This window comes from Electrona antarctica (genome assembly GCF_951216825.1).
Source record: "Electrona antarctica genome assembly, chromosome: 3".
NCBI lineage: Eukaryota > Metazoa > Chordata > Actinopteri > Myctophiformes > Myctophidae > Electrona > Electrona antarctica.
The window spans coordinates 31,050,641-31,069,176 of NC_136808.1; the positions used below are offsets into that span (position 1 = coordinate 31,050,641).

Here is an 18,536-nt window from a genome sequence, read left to right on the forward strand (position 1 = left end):
TGGTTGGTGTATTGTCCAGGTGTAGCCTATTGGTTGGTTGGTTGGTGTATTGTCCAGTTGTATTGGTTGGTTGGTGGGTGTATTGTCCAGTTGTATTGGTTGGTTGGTGGGTGTATTGTCCAGTTGTTTTGTTGGTGTATTGTCCAGTTGTATTGGTTGGTTGGTTGGTGTATTGTCCAGTTGTATTGGTTGGTTGGTGGGTGTATTGTCCAGTTGTATTGGTTGGTTGGTTGGTGTATTGTGTGTTGGTTGGTTGGTTGGTGTATTGTCCAGTTGTATTGGTTGGTTGGTTGGTTGGTTGATGTATTGTCCAGTTGTATTGGTTGGTTGGTTGGTTGGTGTATTGTCCAGGTGTAGCCTATTGGTTGGTTGGTTGGTGTATTGTCCAGTTGTATTGGTTGGTTGGTGGGTGTATTGTCCAGTTGTATTGGTTGGTTGGTTGGTTGGTGTATTGTCCAGTTGTATTGGTTGGTTGGTTGGTGTATTTATTATCCAGTTGTATTGGTTGGTTGGTGTATTTATTATCCAGTATTGGTTGGTTGGTGTATTTTTCACAATATCTTACTGTGGAGACACATGCTGGAACTTTTTACTTTGAAATGTTTCATAGTTTTAGAAATATAGTGCTTTCAAATTTGAGAAATGTATAATGGGGCTCAATGGAAGATATTGGCACGTCAAAAAAATCACTTTCACCTAGAAACTCCATTCACACATTTTATAATTCAGCTTACTGTGGAGACACATGCTGGAACTTTTTACTTTGAAATGATTTGTAGTTTCTGAGTTATTTAACTTAAACGCCCAATGCATTCTCAATGGCAATAGCACAAACTTTGGCATGCTACTATACTTACACCTAGAAACCCCATTCAAACCTATTTTAGGTTCATCTTACGGTGGACATGTTTGCCTGAAAAGAAATCTTTGAAATGTTTCATAGTTTTAGAAATATAGTGCTTTCAAATTTTAGAAATTCACAATTGGGCTCAATGGCAGATATTGGCACGTCAAAAAAGCACTTTCACCTAGAAACTCCATTCACACTTTTTATAATTCAGCTTACTGTGATGACATGAGCTGTAGTTGCTACCTGTAGTTTATAGTCTTTGTCACTATTAAGACTAGACAATTTAAAATTACTAAAAGACAAACTAAATGGTGTGTAATTTATTCAAAAGACTAGGTTGCTACTACCAAAGGGATAGAGATAGATATTAGTGGAGGAGTTGAGGTTTTTGAAATTGACATTTTTATTCAGTTTGTTGTTGTTCAGTTTATAGAATGGGTAGCCACTAGCCAGTAGCCTACAGTTCAAACAAAAACACAGGTCAATACAATAACCGCTACGAGGATAAAACGAGAAAAAGCACTAAGACTTGTTTACATCAGGGTATTTTATTTTCAATTCATCAGAACATTTAAAGACGTACAATAAATACACTTCTATGAAAAAAAGGAAATCATATACAGTTAAAGTAAAAAATGGGGGGGGGGGGGGGGGATGAATTTTAGGGGATTTTCCCCCCATACTGTAGTAGGCCTACATGTTTTTCCCTTTTGACTTTGGCTTTGACTTTTCTTTTTTACAGGGGCCAGTTTCAAATTGCAGCTGTCCGTAGGTGCTCTTTGAGAGCGGTTTTGAAGGAGTCTAGACTGTCTACGCCAAGAGTCACATTTCTTAATTTCTGTTGGTGGGGCGTTCCACATTTTAGTGGCATAGGTGGTGGAAGTTGATGAGATTACTTTTAAAAAGATAATTTGTGCTGCAGAGATGCTACGGGGCAGAGGAACGGTTTTAGACTTGTAAAAAAAGACCTGTCTGATGTACTGTACTTGTGCTGTGTCACCTGTGTGTAGGCCTACTGTACAAGCCCTCATCCCTGGTGTTAATGCAACTATTTGGATGCCAACCGCCATAAAACCCCACGAAGAAGAAGAAGAAGAAGACTGGCGTGTGTGTGTTAGGCTGTGCAACAGTGACACTTGGTGGTGAACAAACGCTATAACGCTATTTTCGTGCTCAGACAGACCCAGCCACGCAGCCAGGGACAGACCCAGGGACACACATAGCTGTCTAATACGAGTGGTTGCACCACTCAAAAAAACGAGAAAAAAAAACGTTTGTGTGATGGATTGTTAGCACTGAGATAAACAGAGGGGGCGGTAATGCAACTATACGGATGCCAACCGCCATAACACTACAAAGAAGAAGTACTCAGTTTGCTCTGGTTTGCTCTCACTACTACCACTTCCGTCCATTCCTCACAACAAGAAAGATGGCGGCCAGCTCAGATCGTAACCCCCCTCCTTTCCCTGCAACAGAGGATCAAGAAGCAGGAGATGGAGATAGTGACGAGGGAGCGGATGCCTTTGTTGGCAGTGTATGTATCCAACTCATTCATATAGTGTGTGTGTGGACCTTAGAGTATATATACTCTAAGGTGTGGACTGGAAGTATTGTAACGTCATGCTGGTGATGAGCGAGGAAGTTGACTGTTGACATGAACTTGTTAACTGACCCAATTCGACTGACCCCGGAATTCACATCACAAGAGGCAGACTGAAATGGCTCTTAAATCAAATGTTTGTTTTTACTTTCGTAACATAACAAAATAAGCTTTAGTGTCATAACGGTGCGCTAATTTTGTCGCCACTTTTACATCACAATTAAAGCATAAAATTCCCCCCTTCCCTCGCAATGCTTTCACAAGTAGGCTACTATATCCAATTGGGCGGTATGTGGAACTTGAACTTCTGCTAATGTTCCGTTAGCCCTTGACTGATAACTATAGTTGATCCCACCCATTGCACCTACACCATCCTCTTATCTATATAGCATATCCATTTCAGCTGAAGGCTTCTTGAATTATTTGAATATATATTCAAGAAGCCTGAAATGGATATGCTTGTAATGTCCTGTTAATTTAATTCTAAAGGTGTATCGGCCATTCTAGTGACAATTTATTTATTCATTATTTGTTAAAGTAAACTGTATTCCGTATACATTTCAGTTAAATCCAATCAGAGAGAGTGCCATTTATCAGCTTAAAATGTATAGTGTTCCAGTTCCAATTTTGTCTGAATTTATTTGTGTCATTTAATTTGTTTATCCTGTATTCTTTGTGTTTTCTCCTGATTGAATAAAAGCGGTATAATGAACTGAAACTGTATTTTCTGTTTACTAAAGAGCTGGAAAGACACTATAAAGGAGTCTACACTAAAAACGAGTACTATCAGAATATAGAGCTATTTCACTTATTTTGAAAAAAAAAATTTTACTTCACCTTTTAAAATCATTTAGGTACATGCTCAAAAGATGTGCAAATTGATTTTTCTACATTTGTACACTTGATAAATGAACACTAGATTTGATGTTGCACAATATCCCTATGTCAAATACAAGTAGGCCTATTAGAGGTTCTACGTTTTATGTAGATTCTGGTTATGAGGCACGATTCCTGGTCTGATAACTCGCTAATAGAGCATTACGACCTTTGTTATTTTCCTCTAACAAATAGACCAACCATGTGGCTATCCAGCCAGATGCTTCAAGTGAGGAGCGTCCAGATCTGTTCGGTGAAGAGGAAGTCGGCAGCACAGCACCAAACCTCAGCTCCAATGGGCTTCACTGTGACGACGATCTGTTTGGAGGTATTGAAACTCCCCTCCATTTCATCTCACAGCACATTGCCCTTGATATGCTTTTTCTTTTCGTAATTGAATTCTTATCAGCATATTATTATCCTGTCTAAGCCTGAGGTTGAAGAAATGACACTTTTTTTTTGTAACTTAGAAGCACCTGTGGAGCAGCTGACCACAGAGGAACCCATCAGTGCATCCTCCACTGCACCTAGACCTGCCTCTTTGCTAACTACCAGCACAGCAGCAGTGCAGCCTAAGTCCCTCGAGCAGGTACAGGGCACAGCACACTGTAGTACATTATACACTACTGAACAAAACTGATTCCATATCCATCTGCAACATACTTATTTTATTTCCATCGAGAAGGTTTTATTTGTAATTTGCGTATTGCCATATAATGCACCGGTCTATTTTTCTGAAATGCTACCTAAATATGTGCCCGGCAGACCCCTGGCTTAGATCCTCTAGTGCTGGTCTCCTAGAGATCCCAGAGACCCCAAACACAAATAAATATGGAGAAGCCGCCTTTAGCTACTATGCCCCTGTGCTGTGGAACAGCCTGCCAAGGGATCTACGGTTCTCTGAATCTGTGGACATTTTTAAACGAAATCTTAAAACACACCTTTTTAGCATTGCTTTTAACTAGATCATTGCATGTCCCTTTCCTGTTTTAGTCGCTCATTTTTGTTTTGTTATTATTACTATGTAGTTGATGCTCTCTTGTTGTGTTTTGCTCTTGTTTTATTTTTGCTCTTACTGTAAAGCACTTTGAACTGCACTCGTTGTATGAAATGTGCTATATAAATAAAGATGGATTGATTGATATATATTTATGTTCTTTTGCAGTTGGAGGAGTCGGAGGCCAAGGATAGTTTTGACTTGGATATTGCTGTCACCAACCCAGAGAAAGTTGGTCAGTATTATTTTCTATACTCGAGGAAGGTTATTCATTGTATGCCTTCATTCACTGTTAAAACTAAATTGAATTTCTGTCATAATGCACGTAACTGTAAAATGTTTTTGTTGGTATTATTGCAAGCATCCAGCAAATTAGCTGAATATTTCTTTACTCATCTTGGTCACTTGCCAATGTAATCTTTCCATGCAGGGGATGGCATGAATGCATTCTTGGCATACAAAGTATCCACTCGGGTATGCATGGAAATTCCAATATATCTATCTACATTCCCTGTCACAGTATTTAACTGCAAAACCACTAAACTTATTTTATTAGGATGTCTATTTCAAATATTTCCCTGTGATTTACATAATTCATTGCCTTTAGAATATTAAAACGTTTAACACTCAACACTATTTCTTTCTGGCCCATTGCTCGACCAGACGTCTTTGCCAATGTTCAGGAATAAGACCTTTTCAGTAAGGAGGCGTTTCAGTGACTTCCTGGGCTTGTACGAGAAGCTGTCAGTCAAGCATTCGCTGAATGGCTGTGTCATTCCACCACCGCCCGAGAAGAGTGTTATGGGTGGGTTGTATTGTCCTCCTGTTATGTTATTCAGTTTTCACCAAACAAAAGATTGTTCATTTGTTGAGTTTTAGTTTGTTCACTGTTGTATTTAACTTGGTTCAAACAGGAATGACCAAAGTGAAAGTTGGAAAGGACGACTCTTCATCAGTGGAGTTTGTGGAGAGAAGAAGAGCGGCTCTGGAGAGGTTAGGGTGCTGCTCTTATGTGCTTAATGTCGGGTCCAAATTATCCACTTAAACCACAGCATCCATATTCCGGGGGGACATTAGCCCAAAATAAATGATCTACACACCTCAAATCATCGCAATGTGATGCGTTGTGAGCTTGCAGATCGGCTATTTTTGGCAAAGAGAGAAAAAGCGGTCAATGTACAGGGTCAAATCAGGTCCAGTTTACGTAGTCTAGAGGGTTTAAGTTGTTAAACTTAAAGCTTTAGGGCTACAACTAATCAATAGTTGTAGTTTTGCGATTACATCATTTTGAGTTAGACCATAAAAATACTGTTAATGGTAATGAAGTAAATCAGGTAATGCTCTCCCTCTGCCCTAACTCTAAACATATATACTATAGTGTAGATACCTTGGGGACCGGTGACAGTGGTATGGCCTCCAAAAGCATCACAGTTATCCCTGTGGATTGATAGACCGTGTTGCTATGAATGGAAATGATGGTTATACACATGTTGCTATGATTTACAGGTATCTTCAGAGAGTGGTGTCACATCCATCACTCCTGCAAGACCCTGATGTCCGTGAGTTCTTGGAGAGGGATGAGGTATTGCCCACTATTCATAAATGCCCATACTGTAGTTATGGGATTTGTATAAACAAACCCATGTCAACAGGCTCAAAGCAAACTGAAAGCATGTTCTGTTAATAATGGATTAAAACACACAAGCTGTGTGTGTGTGTGTGTGTGTGTGTGTGTGTGTGTGTGTGTGTGTGTGTGTGTGTGTGTGTGTGTGTGTGTGTGTGTGTGTGTGTGTGTGTGTGTGTGTGTGTGTGTGTGTGTGTGTGTGTGTGTGTGTGTGTGTGTGTGTGTGTGTGTGTGTGTGTGTGTGTGTGTGTGTGTGTGTGTGTGTGTGTGTGTGTGTGTGTTTTTCAGCTACCCAGAGCAGTGAACACCCAAGCACTGAGTGGCGCAGGCTTCATGAAGATGATCAACAAGGCATCGGATGCTGTCAACAAGATGACTATCAAAATTAATGAGTCTGACACTGTAAGGGGGTTTATGTTTTAAAATTACATTAATATGTATTCAGTTTGCTGTAATGCACTGTGACCATTGAAATAAGGTAATTAACATAAATGAAGTAGCTCATGTAGCAGCTACAAACGTACAGTATGTATATTCATGTCGTTGGCTTGGTGATAGCCTGTATCTTTACATCTCGTGTGAAGACAGGGCATCTCTCCCATAAACTATTTAACGAAAGACAGCAAAGCTCCCATCTTCCCAAAAGAAAGAAGCTCAAAGTAACAACTTAACAAAACACAACTTGACATGCCCCATGGTCAACACCACTGCTGCTGGAACCGGCTGGAACAGCGATCATCGAGCCCTTAGGCCAGCGGTGGGAGTGCACAGGCGAGTGCCCACCAAGAGTTCCATCGAGCCAGCGAATATAACACTTCTGGTTTACTTCCGGGTTGTGAGCTGACGAATATAAGAGCTTCAGAATAAGAATAATGAATAATGTTTTTTTAAAGTAATCCATTTATTTAAAAAAATGCATTTATGATATGTCTTTAAATGGCATATACTAGAGTACTTTATATGTGCCCTAAAAGGTTGTTACCGATTTAAAATGGCTGATTCCCATTAAATTGGGCACATTGCACATGTTCCTACCATATTTGCCGATGGATTCTAAGATTGCCTATTATAGGCAATTATTATAGTGGTTTTATTATAGTGGTTTTCAACCAGTGGTCCAGGGACCACCAGTGGTCCTTGAGGGGGTTCCAGGTAGTCCCCAGCTAAATGAGAGTTGGTAATCAAATGGACCCTTTATATATAGATGGGTCCATTTGGTTTCATTTTACAGCACTCTCAATAGTTAAAGATCTATAAGGGTCCATTTGGTTACCAGCTCTCTATCATTTAGCTGGGGGCTACCTGGAACCCATTTTCAACTCATTTTCATATAATTTAATTTGTCCTCACTAATGCTCATGCTAATGCTTCTATATACTCAGTCTGTGTCTCATTGGGTTGTAGACACTTCAGAAACACGCCTAATATATTAAATTTACATTTTTATTTGTATTAATGCAAGAACCATTTTAGTAAGGTTTCTGAACTGTCCACAGACCACCTCTGAGACAGAGTTATTAGGCAAAAATGGTACCCGTATTATAATGAGGACCAATTATATGAAGATGGGTTGAAAATGGGTGAAGTTGTCCTTAGACATTTGCTTCCAAGTATTGGATATTGAAGAAGATATTTTCTTTTGTCTTTAATACCCTCTGAAGTACTCCCTTGGAAAATTAATGTGTGTACAAGTTATTAATGCTCTGCTCTCAGTATAGAACTCATAAAGTTAAAACAAAATTTCCCATCGGGTAAAGGTTTCAGAACGAGCCATCAAATTGATAATTGACTACTTGTTTGTTTGATATGAAATTGTGATATTGGTCCTTTGTTACCCAGTTGTTTATGTGAGATGTGTTCACTACAAATGACAGTTCTATGAACAGTGACTTTTTTTTTTATAACAAAAAAGTTATATTATATAAATGCACTATTAAACCACCTTGAACATCCCCTTATTGTGTCCCAGTGGTTTGAGGACAGGCTCCAGGAGGTGGAGAATGAGGAACAGCAACTGAGGAAGCTCCATGGCATGGTAGATTCCCTGGTCAATCACAGGAAAGGTGAGTTCCACGTATCACATACTGTACCAAGTCTTTATTTGCCCTGAGAGTGATAAAAGGACAGAGAGAGAGATAGTTCATAATCCTTTGGGCAGGCTGATGGCTAAATACAAACGGATAGCTGACCGCAAAAGTGCCAATGTGCACAGAACTGTAACCGACAATTTACAATTTAGGCATTTAGCAGACGCTCTTAATCCAGAGCGACTTACATTAAGCAAGAACAAAAAGCATGGGAATACATCACATATGTAAAATGCATTTATCGCGAAACATGCGTAAGCTAAGAACGTGACTAGAACATATCTATATAATGACACTATACATATAAACTATAACTAGAACATATCTCTATAATGACACTATACATATAAACTATACATATATGCTATACTATGCTGTACATATATACTATGAAGTGCTATGACTACATACAATGCACTTATTGTGCTGTCTACATGACATGCTATAAGTCTGTTTCAAATGCTATATAAGTCTAAGAAGTGCTGTCTAAGGGGGGTAGGGTAAGTGCTATGGGCCATGATGGAGTCTGAAAAGGTGGGTTTTCAGACTACGGCGGAAGATCGGGAGTGATGCTGCAGTTCTGATTGCAACGGGAAGTGCATTCCACAGTTTTGGGGCCAGAAGGGAGAAGAGTTTGGGACGTGTGGAGCGTTGTCCCGGCGTTTTTAGTGAGGGTACTTCCAGCTTCCCTGCGTTGGCTGATCTGAGTGCGCGGGAGGGTTTGTAGGGTTCAATCATGCTGGCAAGATATGGGGGAGCCATACCTTTGGTTGCTTTAAATGCCAACATCAGAGTTTTGTATTCTGTGCGGGCAGCGACCGGGAGCCAGTGCAGGGAGCGGAGCAGGGGGGAGACATGTGAGAATTTTGGCTGGTTGAAGACCAAGCGAGCTGCGGCATTTTGGATCAGTTGGAGAGGCTTCAGTGCACATGCCGGTAGGCCAGTAAGGAGAGAGTTACAATAGTCAAGTTTTGACAGGACTGTTGTCTGGATTAGGAGCTGGGATGATTCCTGGGTGAGGAACGGTCTAATTCGTCGTATGTTATAGAGTGTGAACCTACAGGATCGAGTGACAGCTGTGATGTGAGTTTTGAACGAGAGCTGACTGTCCAGGACAACACCAAGGTTCCTGGCTGTTGGGACAGACGTTACCAGGGCGTTGTCTACGGAAATAGTTAGCTCCCGCATCGGGCAGGACTTAGCCGAGAGAGCTACAGTGCAATATGTCAAACATGGCCAAATGAAATGCTATTTAGTATTTTCTGATTCTTCATGGGAAAATAAGGCTATGATAAACAAATGATTGCCTGTGTATTTGTAGTTTAATTCCTGTGCGATAATCTATTTACTGCATATAGTATCCGTCCTTTAATTCTATGACTTATCTTACTGCATACATGCATTACAGTATATATTGTCTTACTGCATACATGCATTACAGTATATACTGTATTGTCGGGAGTAATAAAAAAAAACAAAAGGAATGGAGGATAAGAACAAAACATTTAAATGATGGCAAAACAAAAGCAAATGGTCAGTGCTGAGCTTTACTTGCTCTTCGGACCCTATGGGGCATAAGGCATCGATAATGTTTCAGCCCCTAGCCCACAGTCTTTGGCAATAACATACGTGTATTTTGTGCCCTCATTCACTCTAGATCTATGTGGGAACACAGCAGTATTTGCCAAAAGCATGGCCATGTTGGGAAACTCGGAGGACAACAGTGCTTTATCACGGGCCCTGTCTCAGCTGGCAGAGGTGGAGGACAAGATGGAACAGCTGCACCAGGATCAGGCAGCCAATGACTTCTTTATCCTTGCTGAGCTGTTGGCTGACTACATCCGCTTGATGACTGCAGTCAGGGTATGCTCGCTCACACTTGATCCAAGGTGGAACACAATCGATTGGCCTAGTGGTCCAGGCGCATACCACATATAGGCGCATGCCTGACAGCATGTCGCGGTTTCAAGTCCTGATCCCGACGACCTTTGCTGCATGCCATTCCCAGTCTCACTCTCCCTGTTTCCTGTCTCTCTCCACTGTATCCTATCAATAAAGGCAGAAAAGCCCCAAAAATATCTTTAAAAAAAAGTGGGCCTAGCTCTGGTCCATAGCCTTAAGGACTTCTCCTTATGGCTATGTTACTCTCGACTTCCTGCGCATGCATGAAATGCATTCTGCAAAAATGAAAATAACGATTTCGCTACTCACTAAACTCACACATAGACGGTTTTGTGGTGTCGAAAGCCTACTTTCCCTTAGTGGACGCACAGGAAGGAAAAATCTGGTGAATGGGGTTTGTCTATTGACAAGATCTGTAGAGGGCGCAATTAAGGAGAATACACAGATTTTATTTTCAGACCTATGTCACTCGGCACCATTATTCCATGAAAAATGTTGTTGAAAATGTCATCAGCGACTCCAGAATCTCTCTAGAGGAAATTCGATTGCCTGAAGGTCATGGCCTCAGGTTTCATCATGCCATACTTTGCAAAGAATCTCAGGGTAACATATTGGTCTAACTGGCACCACATGGCACTGGAGCACAATTATTTTTCTTTTACGCGTGTGCGTGTGCATGTAAACGCATGTGGATGGGTCAGAATAATAAATTAAAGGATTATGAAACGGATAGATGACCAGACTCGGAAACTGTGTGCGTGCGTGCGTGCAAGCAAGTGTAAACACATGTGGATGGATCACAATACATTTAAATTACTCCAGTCCTGGCCTCCTTGCATTGGCTTCCTGTTGCTTTCAGGGTTCGTTTCAAGGTCCTGGTACTCTCACATACAGTATAATTAGAGCCACCAGCATATATCATGTACTTACTTTCTAAATCAACTGTAGCCATTATTAATTGTATTAGCCACAGCTGTGTTTATTCTGTTATGTTTATTTATTTGTCATGGTCGGACATCCAGTGATGTAAATAGGTTTTCAATGTAATGGCTCTCGGGACCCAGGGGTGGTCTTTTAGATGGGTCCCAGAGACATTTTATGAGTCCTACTTCAATGACTTTAGAGTACAGTACTGAGTACAGTATTGCATCCCAGGACCCTCAGAGGGTGACATGATTGCGTCATTTCTCAATTTAGTTAGTCTAAGGATGCAGGGTGCAGGCTATTTGCATCACTGGACATCAAAATCTTTTCACACATCACAACTTTGTAGATGCATTTTTTACAGTGTATTAGCATGCATGCTATGATGTGTTATGAGTATGACACGTGTGTCCATAGGGTTGTTTTGATCAACGCACGCGGGCATGGCAGCGCTGGCAGGAGGCTCAAGGCACACTCCAGAAGAAGAGGGAAGTGGAGGCCAAGCTGCTCTGGGCCAACAAGCCAGACAAACTGCACCAAGCCAAAGACGAGATCACTGAGGTAGGCTACTGTAACACTTCACTGAGGTTGAAGACCTCAACTGGATCATTAAAGGTTCTGCAGATGTATTAAATGTAGGCAGTAACCGCAGTTATACTCTGTATAATATTCTGTTTCAGATTATTTCTCCCTTATTGATCTAATTGATCCACAATAACCCTAGCCTGACACTCAGTCTGAATTTTGAATCGCCAGAACATTTTTTTTAATGGGCATAGCTAGAAATTCAGGGCTGGAGCCAGGCAACCATAGCCCTTGAAAGACTAGTTTGGTTTTAAATAAACATTAACTATTGGCTATGAATGGAGGTGGGGGTGTAATTTTCTCTGGTTTGGGACTGGGACCATTTCAATACTTCTCCCTCTTCTTGTCTTCGATGTCCTCAGTGGGAAGCAAGAGTGACTCAGTACGAGAGGGATTTTGACAGGATTGGCGTGACTGTACGCAAGGAAGTACTTAGGTTTGAGGTACGTATATGGACTTTGACATTGAAAATGGCACTTATACAAACTTGTATGGGTTTTACATTGGTGAAGAACACAACAACAACCTTGTTTACCTTTCAGAGTGAAAAAGCCAAGGACTTCAAGGGCCAGATAGTGAGATATTTGGAATCAATGCTACAGTCCCAGCAACGGGTAATATGTTTCTGTGATCTGATATTGTAATACAGGGCCTGTGAGACTGTGTGAGTCAGGCTTCAGAGCTTATTCCAACCTGAAAAAGTTAATTCTACCACATGACAACAACAAAATATAGTATGGAACAGTTCTAAAATGATAGGATTTTAGAACTAGTAATAAGGTGATTCTGAAATGTAGAGGATTGTACAAAGGTATTGGCATGCCAATGTACTTAAAGTACCAAATGTCCCCTTTCACAAGTTTTCAAAAATAAAATATTTTGAAAATGGCAGATCTACAAGTTCACAGTGCATAACATCGCGACAAATTGTAAGCTTGTAGACCGCTTCACATGTTTAATATTTAAAATGATATATAGTTTATATACTTTAAATGTTAGTTATTCATTCAGACATCATACACACTTTGTTTTTGTTTTTTTAGATTTCCAATATGTTTACATTTTAACTTAATTGAATAATTAAATTAGTCAATATTTCCAAAACATCACCATCGTCATCAGTGCAGATGCAAAAATGTATTTTATGGTGCACAAACAAGTATTTCTTATTTAATCAAGCAATCTAATTTGTCATATGCAGACATAGCAGGGCAGATAACATGCAAATTACAGGAGCATCGTTCACTTGCGGATACAAGCACCAAAATTGGCACACATACTCCTTAGGGGTTGCTCTTTTGAGAAAACCACTGTGCCAAAAGAAATTTCAAGATGGCGGCCATTTGTCAAGATGGCTGCCATTGAATATACAGTAATATTGCATTTCGCAATAAGATCCCATAGACTTGTCCTATTTGAATGATCTTGGTGTCAAATCATACATTTCTCACTATGTAGATTCCAAATTTGGACCCATGGACTTACTCACTGGCTTCCTTGTACCATATATCAGTCCCGGAACCCTAATATTCTGCTAAATTAGAGGTTTGTGTTATGTCTGACTCCGGTAAAATGGATGGCAGTTTATATCTTAGTATAATTAGATGTTTAGTATGTGTGTGTGTGTGTGTGTGTGTGTGTGTGTGTGTGTGTGTGTGTGTGTGTGTGTGTGTGTGTGTGTGTGTGTGTGTGTGTGTGTGTGTGTGTGTGTGTGTGTGTGTGTGTGTGTGTGTGTGTGTGGGGGGGGGGGGGGGGGGTCTAATAAGCCCTGCATCTTTTAGCTAGTGTAGATTACATGTAGTTTACCATGTATGATCAGTTAGACAGCCGCGCCTGAATTGACAGGGTATGCCAGCAGGGGAGAGCCGAGCCAATGGTAAGGGCTATACATGACTTATTCATGGACTTACCAACATGGTGTACAGATCACACTGGACTTAAATGATACTGGATGAACGATCAGGCTAGGTGTAGATCATATATTTTATTGTCGAACCTAGTCATATCCCATACCTTTTTGTGCATGATGGCGGTAAAAGGATAACCCCTCTGCCTTGATTCACTGAATACAGATAATGATCATACTGTGTGTGATACCACCTTGATTACCATTCACCAAGATGTCTAATATAGACCCAGGACCGCCTAAATTCAAGACTGACTGGAGCAAGTGTTGTCTTTGCAAAGACAAGAATAGTAAAGAGCTCTCGTCACCACATGCAAGACAATCACAACATGATGGCTACACTATGATTGCAACTAATATTCCCCTCTTTCACACAATTAATGAGATGCATATTAATAAAATGGATCCAGACAGACTTGATGATCGTGGTGGCATTGAAGAAAATCTGAGGAGGAACAAGGCGCAATATCACAAAAGTTGTCGCATTATGAAACTGGAGAGTGAGAATCACAAAACGAAAAGCAGAGTGCGCTCAGCCAGTGGAATGCAGCTGGGTGTTGATGCATCTGCTGTCAACTCCACAAGACTGAAGGAGAAACTGCTGTCAGAAATACCTGAGTTGGAGGCTCACAAGCAGGGAAGGGATGTTCATTTGGCTTTCCAGAAAGATGTAGGCTTTGGCTTGTCAGAAGCCTCTGACTCTTATAGTGAAGCTATTGTCCTTAGCAAAGCAGCTAACATCTTGCAACGACATATATGCTGGACCACAAGTCCCTCCAAAGCAGGTATTTCTTACAGCAGTTTTTCATTCAGTCATGTGGAGTTGACAGCTGGTCCATCAACACCCAACTGTTCCAGGCACTGGAATAGCACGTACAGGTGAACTATATGTCTGCAAGTCGAAGGACTGAAGGACCCTCACCAGATCTGGTGGTCTCCACTAGATATGTGACTAGCTCTGAGATTTCCTGTAGGTGGGCAACTGGGCATCCTCTTCGGTTGAATGTTCCTTTTCCAGTCTCTTTGTGGTTGTGAGGTACAACCTCTCTATTGTAAAGGTCTGCCAAGCATGCAACATGGAGCTCCTGTGCAATAACATCTCCACCACTGAGTCTTGCAAGAAGTTTTTCCGTCATTTAAAGTTTGGGCACATTCATTATAACTCTTATTGAGATTCATCGTCATAGCTTTCTATGACGACGCATACCCTGTGAGTTCAGAGTATGCAGCATCTTTGTCACATCTGAAACATGGTTGGCGTTGAATGCTGGTTCTACTCCACTCTCTGCTTTGAATGCTGGTTCTACTCCACTCTCTGCTTTGAATGCTGGTTCTACTCCACTCTCTGCTTTGAATGCTGGTTCTACTCCACTCTCTGCTTTTCATTTTGTGGTTCTCACTCTCTCCAGTTTCGTGTTGTTGAACATAATGCGACAACCTTCATGATATTGCGCCTTGTTCCTCCTCAGAGTTTATTCAATGCCACCACCAGGGGAATATTAGTTGTTGTTGTGATTGTCTTGCATGTGGTGATGAGAGCTCATACTATTCTTGTCTTTGCAAAGACAACACTTGCTCCAGTCAGTCTTGAATTTAGGCGGTCCTGGGTCTATATTAGACATCTTGGTGAATGGTAATCAAGGTATCACAATATGATCATTATCTGTATTCAGTGAATCAAGGCAGAGGGGTTATCCTTTTACCGCCATCATGCACAATAAGGTATGGGATACAACTAGGTTCGACAATAAAATCTACACCTAGCCTGATCGTTCATCCAGTATCATTTAAGTCCAGTGTGATCTGTACACCATGTTGGTAAGTCCATGAATAAGTCATGTATAGCCCCCTTACCATTGGCTCGGCTCTCCCCTGCTGGCATACCCTGTCAATTCAGGCGCGGTTGTCTAACTGAACATCATACATGGTAAACTACATGTAATCTACACTAGCTAAAAGATGCAGGGCTTATTAGACAACATTTGGGAGTCATAAAGAACAAAAATACTTGGATGCACCCGGGACATATCCTCAGTGATGTATCCCAAGGTCATCAGGGTTTCGGGTCTCACGAACATCATACCCCTCACTCGGGTGACCCAGCCGGGGTGATCAAGTCCCAACTTACGTCTCAGTAGCTACCCACGATCAGACCCACTAGGGAAAGACCAGGGCCACACAATCCGTTGGAACTACTCTGCCGGGACTGGGAGGCACATAATTCTGGCATGTGGAGGGACTAGGCTCTGTGGGTTGACTCCTGTCCGGGCTCCTATGTCTCACCAGGTCCACTCCTGCTCTCACCAGGAGTACCGCCAGGACCTGTGCGTTGCACCAGAGTCCCAGCACCAGACACTTCATTCAGGAGTGGTGGTTTCTTGAGCCGCAATGGTTCTGCAGGCTCCACCTGGGCAACGGTTTATTTAGCTACACCAAACAAATTACTCAGCTGATACTGAACGGTGCGAGCGGTACCCACCCCCCCCCCCCCCCCCCCCCACACACACACTTACACACACACACACACACACACACACACACACACATAACCTCTAACAATACTAAGATATAGACTACCTTCCATTTTACCCGAGTCAGACATAACACAAACCTCTAATTTAGCAGAATATTAGGATTCCGGGACTGTTATATGGTACAAGGAAACTAGTGAGTAAGTCCATGGGTCCAGATTTGGATTCTACATAGTGAAAAATGTATGATTTGACACCAAGATCATTCAAATAGGACAAGTCTATGGGATTTTATTGCGAAATGCAACATTACTGTATATTCAATGGCAGCCATCTTGAAAAATGGCCGCCATCTTGAATATTTTTTTGGCACAGTGGTTTTCTCAAAAGAGCAACCCCTAAGGAGTATGTGTGCCAATTTTGGTGCTTGTATCCGCAAGTGAACGATTATTTCCGCTATCTGCCCCGCTAACAGTTTTCTTTATATTTATGTTTATTTATTTGATATGGACATAACAATCACGTTGCTCATTGCACAGTTGTACAAATAGTAGATGCATCATTTACAGTGTGTTAGCACATGTGCTAATTTTCACCACTTTCACCACTTCACAAAATACAGGGACACTAGTTTAAAAAACACCCAATCAAATACAAAAAATGATTCATTCTAATAATATTTACAATATCCATTACATAATCTCTAGTACAAAAGTAAACATACTCACTCTAATAACCAGTCAGAGGCTATACATGTGAACACAGTTGATTTGATTTCAACCATAGTTTGAGTCCTCTGTAGAACACGTTACCATCCGACTGAATGCCAAGTGAATCGCAGGTGTGTTCCAAACAATGTTGCTCTTTAGCCACAGTCCCACATCAACAGGCACCACACAGAAATAGGCTGCAGACGACGATCAGACCAGCATAGAGATGATTATGTTTCCTTTTGCTTTTACCGCACCATTTCAAATTAGAGTCATATGGTAACTTGCTAAAAAGCCCTAATAATGACACAATATAGTGGCAGATGGAATTAAGGGCAGTGTTGTTGAAAAACGTTTGCAGATGAGTGGAGCCTGCCAAACCACTCACTGCCACTGCCGCCATCTTGTCTTTCTTCTTTCTTTGTGCATATGAGGCTTCATTAACTTACTTCTCTAAATCTAACTTTGTTACAGATTGTAAAGTTTTGGGAGGCGTTCCTGCCAGAAGCAAAGGCAATAGCTTAACAAAGATTGAGACTTTATACTAGTAAAGACCTTCAACTGCCTTTTTGTACATCCTGGCCAGGAATTGAGAGGACAATTGCCACACAGATGAAACCTTCATTCATCCACTAAATTTGTATTTTTTATTGTAGTACTTTTCCGGCTTTTTGATATATGTATGTGCTGCTGTACTTGAACACATTTCATGTGCATACCTCTTTGTTTACCTTGTCTACATTACGATATAATGCAATGGTTCTCCAAGTGGGGTTCCGCGGACCTCCAGGGGTCCCTTTAAAGGGTTCCAGGGGGCTTAGCAAAATGAGTGGAGTGATATTTTTGAAATATTTCAAATTAATTTGGGTGTCTTTGACATGACTTTGACAAAATGTTTGAGAACCACTGAGTTTCCTTGAAATGAAAAAGTTTGAGTACCACAAAGTATTAAGTCAGCTGAGATTGTGGCTAGTGTTTGTAAAAGCCACTATCTCTTTGAGATAAATCTGTTTATTCTCAGATCAGTATATTTAAGTGTTAACATGAGTTACTGCCCTGAGGTAGTAATATGTTTTACAGTTGAAGATGAATCGATGTAAGTCATTCCAGTTTCTAACAAGTTGTGATAATATTATTGTCAAATGTTTTGGTGCACTACAATGCATTGTACAGTTGGGAGAGGCAGCATAATATTGATGGCAGAGCTTAATTTTCATTGTTAGTTTACTACTACAGTTTACTAGTGCATATTTATAAGCCTGCCATAGCTGCATGAAATGATAAGGAGGTGAAGATTACAGTGAGCGCACATTGATGTTGAAATTGAATTACCAATATATTGATGTAAATTTGTCTGAAATACCGTTAATCTGAATGGAATCTCTTTCCCCACCAGTATAGTATGGGCTGCAGGCCATACATTGATCAATCACTAAATAGTGATGAAGCCCAACAGAACTGATTTTGAACCATTTGTGACATTGTTTACTGACCTAAACAGTACTTGAATTAAATAATGTAGCCTACCATCATTGTCAAATGTTACCAGCACATTATTTTGAGTAAATGGTTTATAGTAAGTACAATTGCATTTTGACACGCAATTGATAAATGCCCATATTTTTTGTCCAACATTTGTATCTAGTTTTCTGTCTTGTCATATATTTCCATAAGAATGTGCTTTATTTTTGTAACCACTGTCTGTTGCGGCGACTTCCTGAATTTGCTCTACTGGTATATGTAAAGAATAAATATTATTGGTTAAACTTTGATTCTTTCTATCATGACTATGATTTATGATGACTTTATTTATTCAGACTTTTTCAGCCATATCATCAAAACATTGGCACGTTGGCACTTTAAGTTTAAGTTTGTTACAGTAAAAGTGTGCGTGCGCGATTTTTGTAGCGTACCTATGGGAATTGGGAATGCTTTGTGTTATGCGACTGTGTGTGTGCCTTTAAGGTCAAGCTGTGCCTGGGGCGAATTCAGTTCCGGGGTTGG

General features: G+C 40.8%; 1 protein-coding gene across 2 annotated transcripts; it reads left to right on the plus strand.

Moving 5' to 3' along the window:
* Nucleotides 1–2,262: 2,262 nt before the first annotated feature.
* snx1b (sorting nexin 1b) lies at nt 2,263–18,298 on the plus strand. 2 transcript variants are annotated; one of them, XM_079496870.1, is made up of 15 exons: nt 2,263–2,384; nt 3,522–3,654; nt 3,797–3,915; nt 4,492–4,558; nt 4,754–4,797; nt 4,987–5,128; nt 5,238–5,316; nt 5,830–5,905; nt 6,236–6,349; nt 7,917–8,010; nt 9,692–9,897; nt 11,278–11,421; nt 11,808–11,888; nt 11,988–12,059; nt 17,007–18,298. In XM_079496870.1, the coding sequence occupies exons 1-15, from the start codon at nt 2,280–2,282 to the stop codon at nt 17,055–17,057; spliced, it is 1,527 nt and encodes a 508-aa protein (XP_079352996.1). In that variant the 5' UTR covers nt 2,263–2,279; the 3' UTR covers nt 17,058–18,298. The 2 variants fall into 2 exon arrangements, with proteins under 2 accessions (XP_079352996.1, XP_079352997.1); XM_079496871.1 differs by having other exon boundaries at nt 2,263–2,375.
* The last annotated feature ends 238 nt before the right edge of the window (nt 18,299–18,536 follow it).

Excerpts from the sequence above, each read along its gene's own strand:
- snx1b (XM_079496870.1), top strand. The coding sequence starts at position 2,280 with ATGGCGGCCAGCTCAGATCGTAACCCCCCTCCTTTCCCTGCAACAGAG. Across the intron at positions 2,385-3,521 it reads CGGATGCCTTTGTTGGCAGT|ACCAACCATGTGGCTATCCA; the intron begins GTATGTATCCAA and ends TCTAACAAATAG. Across the intron at positions 4,798-4,986 it reads CATACAAAGTATCCACTCGG|ACGTCTTTGCCAATGTTCAG; the intron begins GTATGCATGGAA and ends TTGCTCGACCAG.